At 36.8% G+C, this 14,896-nt stretch overlaps 1 protein-coding gene across 3 annotated transcripts in view; it reads right to left on the bottom strand.

Moving 5' to 3' along the window:
* Positions 1–14,896, bottom strand: part of YEATS2 (YEATS domain containing 2) — a 94,701-nt gene that overhangs the window by 67,912 nt on the left and 11,893 nt on the right. For all 3 annotated transcript variants that reach the window (XM_021718880.1, XM_021718879.1, XM_021718881.1), the window contains 5 exons: positions 13,174–13,271; positions 12,672–12,764; positions 9,850–10,095; positions 7,414–7,529; positions 4,386–4,547 (listed from right to left, as the gene is read on the bottom strand). In XM_021718880.1, the coding sequence (XP_021574555.1) occupies positions 4,386–4,547; positions 7,414–7,529; positions 9,850–10,095; positions 12,672–12,764; positions 13,174–13,271 (715 nt within the window). The remainder of the gene's footprint in view (positions 1–4,385; positions 4,548–7,413; positions 7,530–9,849; positions 10,096–12,671; positions 12,765–13,173; positions 13,272–14,896) is intronic.

The following is a 14,896-nucleotide window of genomic DNA, read 5'->3' as shown; positions in this document are numbered from 1 at the left end:
TACTTTACTTGTTATAAAAAAAAAACCACAGAGCTGTGGCTGATCACAGCAAATGATTTCTCCAGTCGTTTTAAACACCAAAAGCATATAAGCAATAATCTCTTAAAAAATACTGTTTGACTATTTGGAAGGCTGAGGCAGAAGGATCGCCGGAGCCCAGCAGGTCGAGGCTGCGGTGGCCGGAAGCGGCCACTGCACTCCAGTCTGGGCGACAGAGTGAGACTCCAACTCAAAAAAAAAAAAAAAAAAAAAAAAAGTACTATTTGAAAATAACATAGGCTGGGTGAGGTGGCTCATGTTTATAATCCTAGTATTTTGGGAGGCTGAAGCAGGAGGATCACTTGAGTCCACAAATTTAAGATCAACATGGGCAACATAGAGAAACCTGTCTCTACATAGAGAGGCCTGTCTCTACAAAAAATAAAACTGAAAAAAAAAAAGTACTGTGGCTGGGCACAGTGACTCACACATATTATCCCAGCACTTTAGGAGGTCAAGGCAGGAGGATCACTTGAGTCCAGGAGTTCAAGACCAGCCTAGGCAACGTGGCGATAACTCATCTTTACAAAAATCAAACAATTAGCTGGGTATGCACCTATAGTCCCGCTACTTGGGAGGCTGAGGCTGAAAGGCTGAGGCTGCAGTGAGTTATAATTATGCCACTGCACTCCAGCCTGAGTGACAAAGTGAGACTCCACCTCCACCAAAAAATTAGCTGGGCCAATAGGGGGAAGGCTGACAGGGAGGATCACTTGGGCCCAGGAGTTCAAAACTGCAGTGAGCTGTGGTCACACCTCTGCACTCCAACCAAAGAGACAGAGAAAGACCCCATCCCTTAAAAAAAAAATCACAACACTGTTGTTGATTTATTATTGGGAAGGGTATGTGGTAATGGTGTGTGTCAACAGGCTGTGAACAGTTAACTACTCAATTAAGCCATAGTCGCCAATCTATGCAATACTATCAGAGTGGCACATATCAGACTGAAAACAACTGTTATAGGCTATTTCAATGATGTAAAGCCTCATAAATTTCATGAAACAAAGTCCATTTACTATAAGCAAAAAATACTCCAGATGTACATAAGAGAACTTTGAAAATCAGTTGTAGCATGATTTCCTCAGACTGCTAGACACATCCTGATAAGTGATTTGCCTCATCTTTACTTACAGATTAATAAAGATTTCTTAGTAAATACAATCTCATATATTATTGCATAATTTTTTTTTTTGCAATTTAAAGAAAATCATTGTTTTGTAAATTCTTGGTGTGAGAACAGAGAAATAACACATGCCAGGTATGGTGGCTCAAGCCTGTAATTCCAGCACTTTGGGAGGCGAAGGCGAGAGGATTGCCTGAACCCATGGGTTTGAGACCACCTGCAATAAATCAAAAAAATTAGCTGGGCGTGGTGGTGCACACTTGTAGTTCCAGCTACTTGGAAGGCTGACGTGGAGAGTTTTTAATCCTATTTTTTAGTAAATCAGGTATCATCAATAAAAATATAATACATTTTAACTGATTCATATTATTTAGAGTAGTTAAAAGTTTTTCTAAGATAATGCATTTTTAATGTTTACCATATAAGGAAATTTCTTGCTGATCTGGATATAGAAAAACAATTTTTTTGTTATATCTTATTAATTTATGTCTTGAAGGATAAAGAGCAGAACTTCATAAGAAGGCCACATATGTGCATGCACATTTATGTGTTGTGTGTATGAAAACAGACAACAAGAAGATCGTATTCCAGTTTAAAAAAAAAAAAGAGTCAAAGTTACTAGTGGTTTTCTAGGAGAGACTGCATGCTGAGCTTAAGCTGTACAGGGCATTTCTGAACCAAATCATAGACAAGATATTTTCTTTTTTTTTTTTGAGTTGGAGTCTCACTCTGTCGCCCAGACAGGAGTGCAGTGGCCGCTCCCGGCCACCACAACCTCGACCTGCTGGGCTCCAGCGATCCTTCAGCCTCAGCCTTCCGAGTAGCCAGAATTACAGGCATGTGCTACCACACCCGGCTAATTTTTGATTTATTGTGGAGATGAGGTCCTGCCAAGTTGCCCAGGAGGGTCTCAAACCCGCCGGCTCAGGCAATTCACTCACCTCAGCCTCCCAAAGTGCGGGATTACAGGCTGAGCCACCAAGCCCGGCTAAGGTATTTTCAACACTAATATTTAAGAGCCTAAGAATAAAATTGCTCCTTTGTCATTAAACTCTAATGTCGAAATAAAATAGGGTATTAACACTTTTTTCTGGGGCTCTATCCAGTGAAATATGTCAAGAAAATGAAGAAAGTTTTATATAATAGAAGAAAAAAATTTTATTTGCATTGAAAAACGACTACACTGATTGATTATCTTGGGTAGACAGGGGATAGAAAGAGCCAGTCTCATTTAAAAAGTACAACTTCACTAAAAGTTAATCATTAATTCAATATAATTACAATCTGTAACTTGACAATTTGACTGTAAAGTAATCTGGAAAAACATATATACTGAAGAATGGTAAAAAAAAATCAGAATAATAATGAAAGAAATATACTCTAACAGATATCAGAATATGTTATAAAGCAATACACTTAAAATAATAAAATGCTGTTACAGAAATAATTTTTTTTTTTTTTTTTTTGGAGCTGGAGTCTCACTCTGTCGCCCAGGTTACTGCAGCCTCGACCTGCTGGGTTTAGGCGATCCTTCCACCTCAGCCTTCCAAGTAACTGGAACTGTAGGTGTGTGCTACCACACCCCACTTGTTTTTTGATTTACTATAGAGATGAGGTCTCATCAAGTTGCCTATGCTAGTCTTGAACTTCTGGACTCAAGCAATCCTCTTACCTCGGCCTCCCAAAGTGCTGGGACTACAGGCTGAGCCACCACGCCCAGTCAGGAATAAATATTTTCAACAACTTAGAATAGGATACATGTTTATATGAAATACAGCATATATCAGAGGTAGAAAAAGGACAGATAAACTGATAACTATTACCCATATGAAGAAAATAACCATACTGTACCACCTATGAAAATCTTATTTCTAAGCATTCTTTCTGACCACTAATCCCTACCTTTCCAGCTCTACTCCTAATCCAACTATTCTTTGACCTCACTGGGACCTCCATTTCTTTGTTGTTTTTTTTCCATGTAAATGAGTAATGTTCCAACTTTCTAACAAGGTTTGAGGGAGATGCATCTTGCATCTCACATATGATTGTGAAATTCCAAACATCACACCTATGAACTGGAAAGGATCAGCTTCTACTTTTTGTCCACAAAAATGTTCACTGTCCATCACTGCTCTTATATAATTCACTTCTCTTCTTACTCAGATTCTATGGTAATCACATTAACATAATCATTAAGTGAAGAAATCAATGAACCAAGAGAGTAGGGTTTTGAATGAACTATCTATATGTATACAAAGTCCTTAAGAATGAAGGCACAAGCACTGGTAGGGAGGAAATGAATAAACCAGGTACTCAAACCATTGCTGAAAGAGGGGAGTAACCTGAGAAATTAGATTACTGCAAAAAAGGAGGAGCAGCAGATCATATGGAGCTGAGGTTTTTTTTGTTTTTTGTTTTTTTTAAGGGGAATGTGGTCTGAAAGCTACAAATATGATCAAGAAAGACACCCATCCCACTCCCAGATCCAACGGTGCGTGGGAGAAAAAAAACACCCACCACTTGAAAGGGCTACAGAAGAAGCAGAAGAGTTCTCAGAAGACAGTTTTGTTTAAGAGTCAGGCAGGAGTAAAGTAAATGTTTTGAACAAAGCAGAAGACAGGAGATTCCACTGATAATAATCCACCACCACTTCCACAGTACATTTATACAAAGAATACATACATGTGTAACACATAAAAAGATACAAAGAACACATCTAAAGGACACAAGCAAATTTCACAAGAGTATAAATATTATCATTCCATCTTTATGAAATAACAACAGAAAACAATTACAGGCTAAAATATGTACAGGAAAAATATCCCTAGCAGATTACTTATGAGAGGGTGAGATAACCTATGGGAATTTTTAACATTAAATATTTCTGTAATATTAGAATCCTAAATTTGATTCTGTTATATTTTGAGATCTATTTTTTAAAAAAATTATGATCTGTATCTATATAAACAAGTGTAGCTGTTTCCAGATGGGAGCAAAATCAGCTAATTACTGTGACAACAATATGACAGGAGGGAACACTGCCTGTTCAGTGAGACAGTCATCTGGCAAGAGGGAAACACAGCTAAAATAAAATTGTGACTAAAAGTCAAAGCTTAGTAAATTACCAATATAAAAATTTCCAGGGACCCTTCTGAGGTTAAACCACCTTTTCCCACTTCAATAAATCTGTATTTCTTAGGTTAAATAACTCAAGTGTGCTTACCTAACTTCCACAAGGTCATTTGGTTTATAGCTGGGATGAAGAAAGAACCAAACTTTCTTAACAAAATGATTAATGCTGGGTTCTCTACGAGACCCTCGGACATATACCATCCACTTATGAGTTGACTGGTCATTTTCTTCTCTTTTATCAGGAGGTATATACCTAGAGAAGAAAAACAAAGAAACCTGGATTCTTTTTCCCTTCATAAAACCTAATAAAACAACCCCAACTTAAAAAATAAGATTAAAATTCCAGCAATATTTAACAGCTATATCAGCTAACTAAACAAACATAGTCTTGGCAGTTAATCATTTTATTTTTCTTTCTTTTTAAAACATGTATTTGGTTTAAGAGGCATTACATTACAAAAGTTTGTTTTGTTTTCTGATTATCAATGCACTATTTAAAAAAAACAAAACTTGTTTCTCTTGCCAAGTGGGTATACAAGGTGGCAATAAACTGGCATATTTTTATTCCTGGGTTAGGGAAACTCTAGTCTTTGGGTTGGTTTCCTTCACGTTTTAGGGTGCTAGAACTTTGGGCCCATCTGGTGCCTCTCATTGCTACCAAGAAGGTTGCACTTGGTTTCCTGCCTTTTGAAAGCCAAAACAAGCCAGTCCTTTAAGTCCTGACCATGGTAAAACTAGCATCTCCAGCCCTTCCGTTTATGGGGCCTGTCTTTATTTTAGTATAAGCCCCCTTCTCAAATTCCAATGGAAAACATGGTCATGTCCTTCTACATGTTTATTTATACCTATGGTTGATCCTTTGTAATATAAGGGCCAAGTCACCTAACCTAGCTTTTCAGGAGTGTTCTCGTCCTTGGCTCTTTACTTTGGCATATATAAGAACCAGCCTGTGAATTTCATGAACCCTGTTGAGATTTTAATTGGAATACCTACACATCAATCTGGGGGAGAAAAGACATCTTTAAAACATAGTACATCTAGCTCAGAAAAGGCCAAGTCTGGAAATTCAGGTAAACCTACCAGGCCACAAGGAGACTGTAGATAATAATTTCATCTACATTTTCAAATGTGTTGGCATAAAGATATTAATAGTTTCTTATCACTTTAACAGCTTACCATCTGTAGTTAAATTTTCTTTTTTCATTTCTAATATTATTTGTGCTTTTTCTTTTTCCTTTGATTAACTTTTTAAACTAATTTCACCAGGTTTACATAAACTATGTTCATTTTTTCCTCTCTTAAGCGTATTGATTTATTCATCAACCACATATTTACTAAACAAGTACTCTGAGGTACAAGACCAGACAAGACAAAGTTTCTACTCTAAAGATATTCCAATTTAATTTGGGAAAAATATATGGAAATAGAAAATGACCATATCATATGATTAAAATTACAAGAATAGAGCACAGAATATTCCTAATGAGGGCAGGGATCAGCAAATAAAACTTCATGAGGAAATTAGCTAATTTAATCCCTTCCATATATTTACATCTGGACCAAATATTTATACAGTATAACATTCTTATGCTATGAGAAGATATTTAATGTCTTTATTCAACCTAGACACTTGACAGAAATGATGAGACTCCCACAAGACAGGAAGAGGTCATACTGTTAAAAGACAGGAAGAGGTCATATTGTTAAAAATATAATTCTTCAGCTTGAAGGGCTTCTGTCTTTAAGATATGTTCAGCAACCTTTTGTTACAAATTAAAAACACTTCAGTTTGGGTAACGAAATCAACATTTTTAGGAATTAGTTAAGAACTATAAGGATAGAACTAGTTCAGAAATAATCAAAAGTTCTTCCAAATTTACACACATTGACATGCTGATAAGATACATTTACGTAAGAGTTCATGCCTTAGAAATTTTTACCAACACTACTTTATTCTAAGTCAAAGACTGGCAAACACATGAAGGCAGAGACTCAAGTCTCTGAACCTTGGTTTACTTTTGAAACAACTAAGAGCTTAAAAAAATTCCATGCAGTCTCTTCCTACCGTTAATACTAGGACAATAAGAATATTCCTGCAAAAATATTAACATGAATGGATGATTGAAAATGAGACTTTGGCCAGGCACGGTGGTTCACGTCTATAATCCCAACACTCTGGGAGGCAGAGGTAGGAAGATTGCTTGAAGTCAGGAGTTCAAGACCAGCCTGGGCAGCATAGTGAGAACTCATCTCTAAAAAAAATTAAAAATTAACTGGGAGTGGTGGTGTGCACCTGTAGTCCCAGCAACTCAGGAGGCTAAAGTAGAAGGATCACCTGAGCCCAGGAAGCTGAAGTTGTGGTGAGCCATGATTGTGCCACTGCACTCTACCCTGGGCAACAGTGAGACTCTGACTTTAAAAAAAAAAGAGACTTTATCTACTTTATCTCATATTCCCATTACGTGTTAGATGCAAACCTCTTTGGCTTGCCTTATAGAGTTGCTAAAAAGGATTTAAGTAAAGGTTTTGAAGAAGGAAAAGAAAATCAAAGAAACCCATCACACTTCATTTCAAAAACAAAGAACAGTAAATGAGTTTCCAAGAAGAAGAATCTGATTTCAGCTTTAGAAGTGCCAATCACAAATAAGTGGCAAGTGCAAGAAGGTAAATGTGTAGAAAAAAATTGAAGATTTGAAAGTTAGAGTTGAGGACATTGAATAACAATTATCATCTTTTACAAACTATATGTGAAAATGTAGAGATTACACTGCTTCTTCTCTAATGACATTCTAGAGCAAACATCTTCCTCTTTTTTGTCATTTGTGGACGTTTACAGATATTGTGCAAAACAAGGCCAAATGATACTGCAAAGAGAGGCAGTACAGAGGAAATGATATCCAAATGAAAAATAGGAGACCAAGATTCAAATTCTGACTCTACTTCCTAAAGAACAAGATTACCCAAGAAAAGTCTCTGCACTGTGGCTTACTTTTGAAACAACTAAGAGCTTGGGAAAAGAATCCCTGAGTTTCTTCCCATTGTAACATTATAACAAGTGTACTAATGCCAAAGTATTACTATAAATGGATGATGAAAATTAAATCCAATTGGATACTTACTTAGAAACATTGCCCACTACTATTGTTTTCTTTACAAAAAGTCGTGAAGTCTCATCTCCTGTGAGATCAGCAGTACGCTGCTCTGTTTTATGGGAGCCAGTTACACCAGAAGTATCCTGGAAAAAAAAAAAAAAAATCAACATTCATTTTCAACAATTTTCAATAGGGCAGACATCACAAAATCATAAAAAGAATGAAAGAACTAAGATTTTTTTTATTACAAAATTATCTGGCTTCGTGGCACCTCTCAAAGTATTAAAAATATTTACTATAAACACACATTAATTTATACAAAAGTTTATAAACTATAATTCTGTCTGTGTTTCTAATAGTTACACACATCAATAAATTTTTTTATTACAAAATTATCTGGCTTCGTGGCACCTCTCAAAGTATTAAAAATATTTACTATAAACACACATTAATTTATACAAAAGTTTATAAACTATAATTCTGTCTGTGTTTCTAATAGTTACACACATCAATAAATTTTTTTATTACAAAATTATCTGGCTTTGTGGCACCTCTCAAAGCATTAAAAAATTTATTATAAATGCTACACTAATTTATAAAAAAGTTCACAAACTGTAATTCTTTTTGTGTTTCTAATTATTACACATATCCATACTGAATATGCAAATAGGATGTGGAAGGATACACAAGAAACTATTACAATGGTTACTTCTGGGGAATGGAAATGGAGAAAAGGGTCAATGGAACTTACTTTCTTTTATAACTTTTTGTACCACTCAAAAACTTTCAGTGAGAATATAAAGTGACAAGCTAAAAGTCTGACTACAGAGGCAGATTGCCAGGGTACAAATCCTGGCTCTTCTATTTACTAATGAGTAATCTTAGGTAAAATCTTAGATTCTCTGTCTCAATTTCCTCATTTATAAAATAAGCATGATAATAGCACCTGCCTCATATAACTGCTTTGGACAGTTCTTTGAAAAGTGCCTGGTACATTTTAAGTGCTAAATGTGTGTTATAAAATATATACACAAGTGACCATATATTGTATAAAATGTTAAGTTTCTAAATCCTATAACTAGCATGCCCCACTTTTTTGTTTTTTTTTTTTTGAGTTGGTGTCTCACTCTGTCACCCAGACTGGAGTGCAGTGGCACGCTCCTGGTCACCACAGCCTCGACCTGCTGGGCTCCAGCGATCCTTCCGCCTCAGCCTTCAAAGTAGCTAGAACTACAGGTGCGTGCTACCATGCCCAGCTAATTTTTTGATTTACTGTAGAGATGAGGTCTCGCCAAGTCGCTTAGGCAGGTCTCGAACCTGCATGCCTCAGTCTCCCAAAAGCACGGGATTACAGGCTGAGCCACTGAACTCGGCTCCACTCTTTAAAAAAGAAAAATGTGCAGTATTCGTACAGAAATAAACTGGAAAGGTACAAGTAAATCCAAACATTAATTAAGAGTTCTGATTTTGGGGTGCAAGTCTTATGAATAAAGTTTTCTGAATTTTACATTACAGCAATGAACACATATGAATTTAGAATCTTTTATTTTTATCAAAAATAAATATATTTCTTGATGTTCAAGTATGTGGAAAACAACGTGCAAACTTCCTCTATCACAGAACACTTGGCTAAGAGAAATCACTGATCTAATCCAATAATGACTCGACAGCCAAGTATTACATCTAGAAGTTCAGAGTAGTGTGAGATGGGAACTCAAAAAAACAAACTGGCAGAACCAAAGAGCAATACATGGTTTTTATTTGTATTTATTATTTGTCAAATTTCCTCCAGTTACTAAAGCATCTGGGATACAAAGTCTCATAGAGCAAATGGCTGAAGAGCCATTGCTCTTAGGAGAATAAACATGAAAGAGCAGAAAGACCAAGATCACAGCCAATTCCTGAAGGTTCCTTTCACATTCATATGAATGGCATGCAGGAGCTGTGCTGTGAACAGGAGCCCTAGGCTCTAAAGTTAGAAACGCCCAGGTTTAACTCTCAGTTCTGACACTTTTGAGCAAATTTAATTTTAACCTCATTAAGATTCCCTTTCAGTTGGGCAATCCCAGCATTTTGGGAGGCCAAGGCGAGAGGACTGATGATCCTGGGGGTTTGAGACCAGCCTGGGCAACTTGGTGAGACCTTTTCTCCACAATAAATCACACAAAAAAAACTAGCCAGGCATGGTGGTGTACGTCTGTAGTTCCAGCTACTTGGAAGGTTGAGGTGGAAGCATCATCTGAGCCAAGCAGGTCAAGGCTGCAGTGGCCATCAGCATGCCAATGCACTCCAGCCTGGGCGACAAAAGTGAAACTCCAACTAAAAAAAGATTCCATTTCCCCATTCTAAAAGGACAGCAACCTATTTCCCAGGGTTCCTGTGGAAGCGAAATGAGATAATACGCATACTTCATAAATACTAGTTCCTTTCTCCTCTGGCTCCCTCCCATCCATCCAACTATACCCTTGTGGTATTTCGGCTTGGTCTCTGCTCCATGTTGTTTGAGAGTCTTTCCTCTATATCCATATTGCTGTTATTATCTTTGTCAGATAAGAAGTCATTATGCTGAGATAAAGAATCACTTTCTGAATGATTGGCTGATGGTGTTTCTGATCTTTGATTGGCAGGTGATGAGGACCTGGATGGTGATTCCAAAAATTTCTTGATAGCAGGATGATTAAAAACCATTGTATCACATGTCTTTGATCCCTACAAAAAATGAAAGCAAGAAAACAAATTTGTAATCAAATCCATCAAAAGCAGGCAAAAATTTCATTTCTCTAAAACCCTTATCTGTTACAGGACCATGCTTAAAATCCTTCAAAATCTCCCCTCACCCATAAAATGAAATCCAAACTTCTTAACATGGTCTGAAAATAAAAGCGAGAGTCATAAATACTTACATAAAGGTTCTAACACTAAGAACTAGACATGAGGGTCTTCTGGAGATCAATGAGAAATAAGGATAAATATATGGTAACACAGAAAACAAGATTTGACTTTAAAAAAATAAGTCTCACATTACTTTACACAAACACATCAACGGTTCTAAATAAAGTATCCTTGATGACTGGGCACAGTGGCTCATACCTGCAATCCCAGCACTTTGGGAGGCTGAGGCAGGAGGATTTCTTAAGCCCAGGAGTTCAAGACCAGCCTAGGCAACATAGCAAGTGAGACCTCATCTCTACAAAACATCAAAAAGTTAGCACGGTGGCGCATGCCTTTGTAAGCACAGCTATTCAGGAGGCAGAAGTGGAAGGAGCACCTGAGTCCAGGCATTAAAGGCTGCAGTGAGCCATAATCATGCCACTGTACTCCAGCCTGGGCAAAAGAGTGAGACCTCCGACTCCAGCCTGGGCAAAAGAGTGAGACCTTCGACTCAAAAAAAAAAAAAAAAAAGTAATTGAAATAAACATAAAAATGAAAAAACTGTAAATATAAAATGGTCCCCATACAGGAGTAAAATGTAATACAAAATGCTTTAGAATGACTAATACTGATGTATAAAGTTTGCCCCCAGGTCAGTGCAGACACCTAGGTTATTTTTCTGTATCTTAGTTACTTGCATACAAAATACAGTGAGTTCTGTTATACACTGCAGGTATGTTCCTGGGAGGCCTGGTTTTTTAAAACTGTGTTGTTAAAGTAATTGTTTTAATGAGAAAAAAGGAGGCAGAAAGTAGCGTTTTAGAATCAAAGCAACAAAAGTTGCTCAATTTCAATAATTTCAGAGTTATAAATATGTCCTGTTACTGCAAACAAAATAATGAAATGGCTGATCATTAATAGACAAAATCATATCTAAATATCCTTGAATAAATCCTAATCAGAACAGGATAAAATCAATGCATTTCTAGATCATGAAAGGGCACAGATCAGAATTACCAACAGTAAAAAAAGGAACAAAACATTAAATGAATAAACAACTCTTCAAACACAGTAGCTACCTACGTCAGTCCTACATCATGCAGGAACTAGCTTGTGATGTCCATCTTGTTGAATCCAATAGTGAGCCATAAAACAGATGACATGAGACTTTGTCCTGGGTTGAATGGTGTCCCCCCAAAATTCACATCCACCCAGATTCTATGATTGTGACTTTACTCAGAAACAGGGTCATTGAAGACGTAATCGTTAAGATGAAGTCACACTGGATAAGGGTAGGTCATAATCCAATGACTAGTATCCTTATATAAGAAGAGAGAAACTTGGACTGAGGGAAAATGTTCATGTGAAGACAGAATCAGTGATGCAGCTGCAGGCCAAGGATTGCCGGCAACCAGCAGAAGCTAGGAAGGGGCAAGAAAAGATTATTTCCCTGAGACTTCAAAGGGAGCATCGCCCTGCCAGCACCTAGATTTTAGACTTCTAGTCCCCAAAACAGTGAGAAAATAAATCCCTGTTGTTTTAAACCACCAAGCTTGTGGTAATTTCCTACAGTAGCCCTAGAAAACTAATACAGATGCTAATATTTTATAGCAACCCCTGAAGTAAAAGAAAAACCTAACTACCATCTAAAATCAAACTCAAATAATGCTATAGTTTCTGTAAGACAACATAAGGATAAAACAATACCAGGTACCATGAAGTTCCACAGGACAACATGAAAGTCTAAACAAAAGTACTCTTACTGTCACCTTCTGGCCCTTCCCCAATTCCTACTGAGTCAGTACTGTCCAAGAGGAAATTCAGCTGAAAATAATTCTAACTGAAAACACTCAGGAAAAAGAAATTAAAAAGAGAAAAACCAAGCAAAAGTTATGCTAAAATTATCAAAATATCAAACAGGAAGAAATATTTCTATTTCAGTTCAGGCCTATCCCCTATGCCTGAATTTGGACAGATTACTAGGATAAAAAAAAGTCAGACATTTATTTTCCATTTGCTTGTCAAAAACAAAATTAGGAACAAAATTTTCCTTCATAATGGAATGATCTAGTGGAAATCACATTAACCAAGTGGTCAAACTTAGTTCACTATCAGACGACATGATATTACGTGGCTGCTGATGTGATGTAACATCAAGCACACAACACCATCTATGAAATTTTCTTGCCAGAATTATTTAACCTGAATTTAAACATATTACTTAGGATTACTGACAATGCAGAGAGGTATGACCAAAGGACTAAGGTTGAACACACTGACTGATAAATCTGTATACTCTCAGGAAGGTAGACTAGGCTTGAATTCTGAAGGTCAATATAAAAAATGTTTCAGAGGCAGGAATTCCACATTGACCCAGAGTGGCTGGAAAATGACTGAAGATGAGGAATACTTACCTCAGAAACTTTTAGAAGACCCGCAGAAGCATAGTAGTTTGCTACGATGCAGGCACGAAGTTTATCCATCATCCTTCTTGCTTCAATTAGTCGCTAAAAACAAATGTTAACTAGTTATTTTTTAAATGACAATTATAAAAGAGATCCATAAACAATTTGCAAAATAAAAAATGAAAATAACGAAAAAAAGCTCTACTTCTCTAATAATCAAAAGAAAAACAAAAGTAATATTTTCCAGCACGATTTAAAAGAACAACAAAAAATAGTATTGCAAGGGTTAAGATATAGTGTACGTATATTTATCATTATTGTAATACTAGTATAAGATACTCAACAAAAAAGCAAAGGGGGATTTAACTTTTTAGAATTTCAGGTAATTTTTTAATCTTTTCTGCAATTTCACCTTTTTTTAAAAGTAGCATTTTTATCCTCCCCAAAACAAGAAAGCTGTATTTTTTCCCCCCAATAACTTTGGTGTTTTTTCAATTTATCATCATTATACCTGGTCAATGACTTCAATTTCATGTTCCTTATTCTTCATTTCAAGAGCAAATTGTTCCTTGATAATAGTCTCAATCTTCTGCACAGCAGCATCTCGAGCTGCACAAAGAACATAAAACACATTTAAGACCTAATTATTCAGTGGCCATCTTGACTTAAGTCAGGAAGCAACTAAAAGAAACCCAAAAAATAGTAACTCCGAAGTGAAGAAACCTAGCGGACATCACCTTAACCAAGTGATGAAAAATTAAAATCACTAATATTGGCATAGACTGACCTCACATACTTTCTGATTTGAGGAACTAAAAAGACCAAAACATCATTTTGTGGTATTTCTGCCAAAAATGCTGTCATGTTTCACAAAGAAACATCAGACAAAACCAAACTGAAGGACATTCTATAAAATAACTGGCCTGCATTATTCAAATATTAAAGTCAAGAAAGACACGGAAAGGTTGAAGAGACTAAAATTCTCTGTGTGATGCAACCCCCTTGGGTCCCCTCCAACTGTGGGGGCTTTTCTGTCATCTCAATAAATTCTGCTTTCTCCAAAAAAAAAAAAGCCCTGTGTGACTAGGACTAGATCCTGAAGGGGGAGGAGGGGGTATAGCTATAAAATACAATACTAGGACAACTGATAAAACCTGAATATAAACCACAGATTAGGTAATGTAATGTAACAATGTTAAAATTCCCTGTTTCCGATCATTGTACTGTGGTTATATAAGAAAATGTCCTTAGAAAATACACAGAAGAGAGCAACCCCTTCGGGTCCCCTCCCAAGGTGGGAGATTTTCTGTCCTCTCAATAAATCCTGCTTTCTAAAAAAAAGAAAAAAAGAAAACACACAGAAGCAAGGCCAGGCGTGGCGGCTCAAGCCTATAATCCTAGCACTTTGAGAGGCCGAGGAAAGAGGATTGCCTGAGTTCAGGGGTTCGAGACCAGCCTGGGTAACCTGGCGAGATCTCATCTCTACAATAAATCAAAAAAATTAGCTGGGGATGGTAGCGCATGCCTAGCTAATAGGAAGGTTGAGGAAGAGGATCCCCTGAGCTCAGGAGGTCGAGGCTATGGTGGCTGTAAGCATGCCACTGCACTCCAGCCTGGGCAACAGAGTGAGATGAGACTCCAACTCAAAAAAAATTATGCAGAAGTGTTTACAGGTGTCCAATTTATTCTCCAATGGTTAAGAAAGAAAAAAACACTGTGTACCTATCTGCATGTATGCATACACAAATGTGCGCTTTCGTGTGGGGACATGGAGAAGAATGACAAACCAAAAGAGGCAAAATGTAAGCAAATAGCAAAATAATCTGGATGGGACACGCTCTTTTGTAATTTTTCTGCTCAAAATTATATTGAAATACAATTACCAAAAAAGGAAGAACGAAAAAAGAAAAAGAAACCCATGAAGATTCTGAAAGAAATATCTGGGACTGATGAAAACCCACAGCCCCCAAAGAACAAAAGTCAATAGTTAGCTGGAGGGGAGGTAGTGTGTGACACTAGAGCCGTTCATAAAAAGGCAGAAGTTTCCTTCTGTAGACAAGGCTCTAGGTAGAAATTCCACAGTTTCTGATCAAACTACCTAAAGGAATGAGCAAAGAGAATTCAAAAGGAAAAAAAATGCCTCTGAAGGCAACAATATTTAGACAATGACTACTCAAAGCAACATACAACTCAAAAAGTTAAAAACATCAAAATACAAAATGTGGCCTGACACA

The sequence above is a fragment of the Carlito syrichta genome, unplaced genomic scaffold (genome assembly GCF_000164805.1).
Source record: "Carlito syrichta isolate Samal-C Ts95f unplaced genomic scaffold, Tarsius_syrichta-2.0.1 Scaffold313936, whole genome shotgun sequence".
In the NCBI taxonomy this organism is placed as follows: domain Eukaryota; kingdom Metazoa; phylum Chordata; class Mammalia; order Primates; family Tarsiidae; genus Carlito; species Carlito syrichta.
Note: the sequence above shows the minus strand (reverse complement) of the source record. Positions and strands in the feature narration are given on the sequence as shown.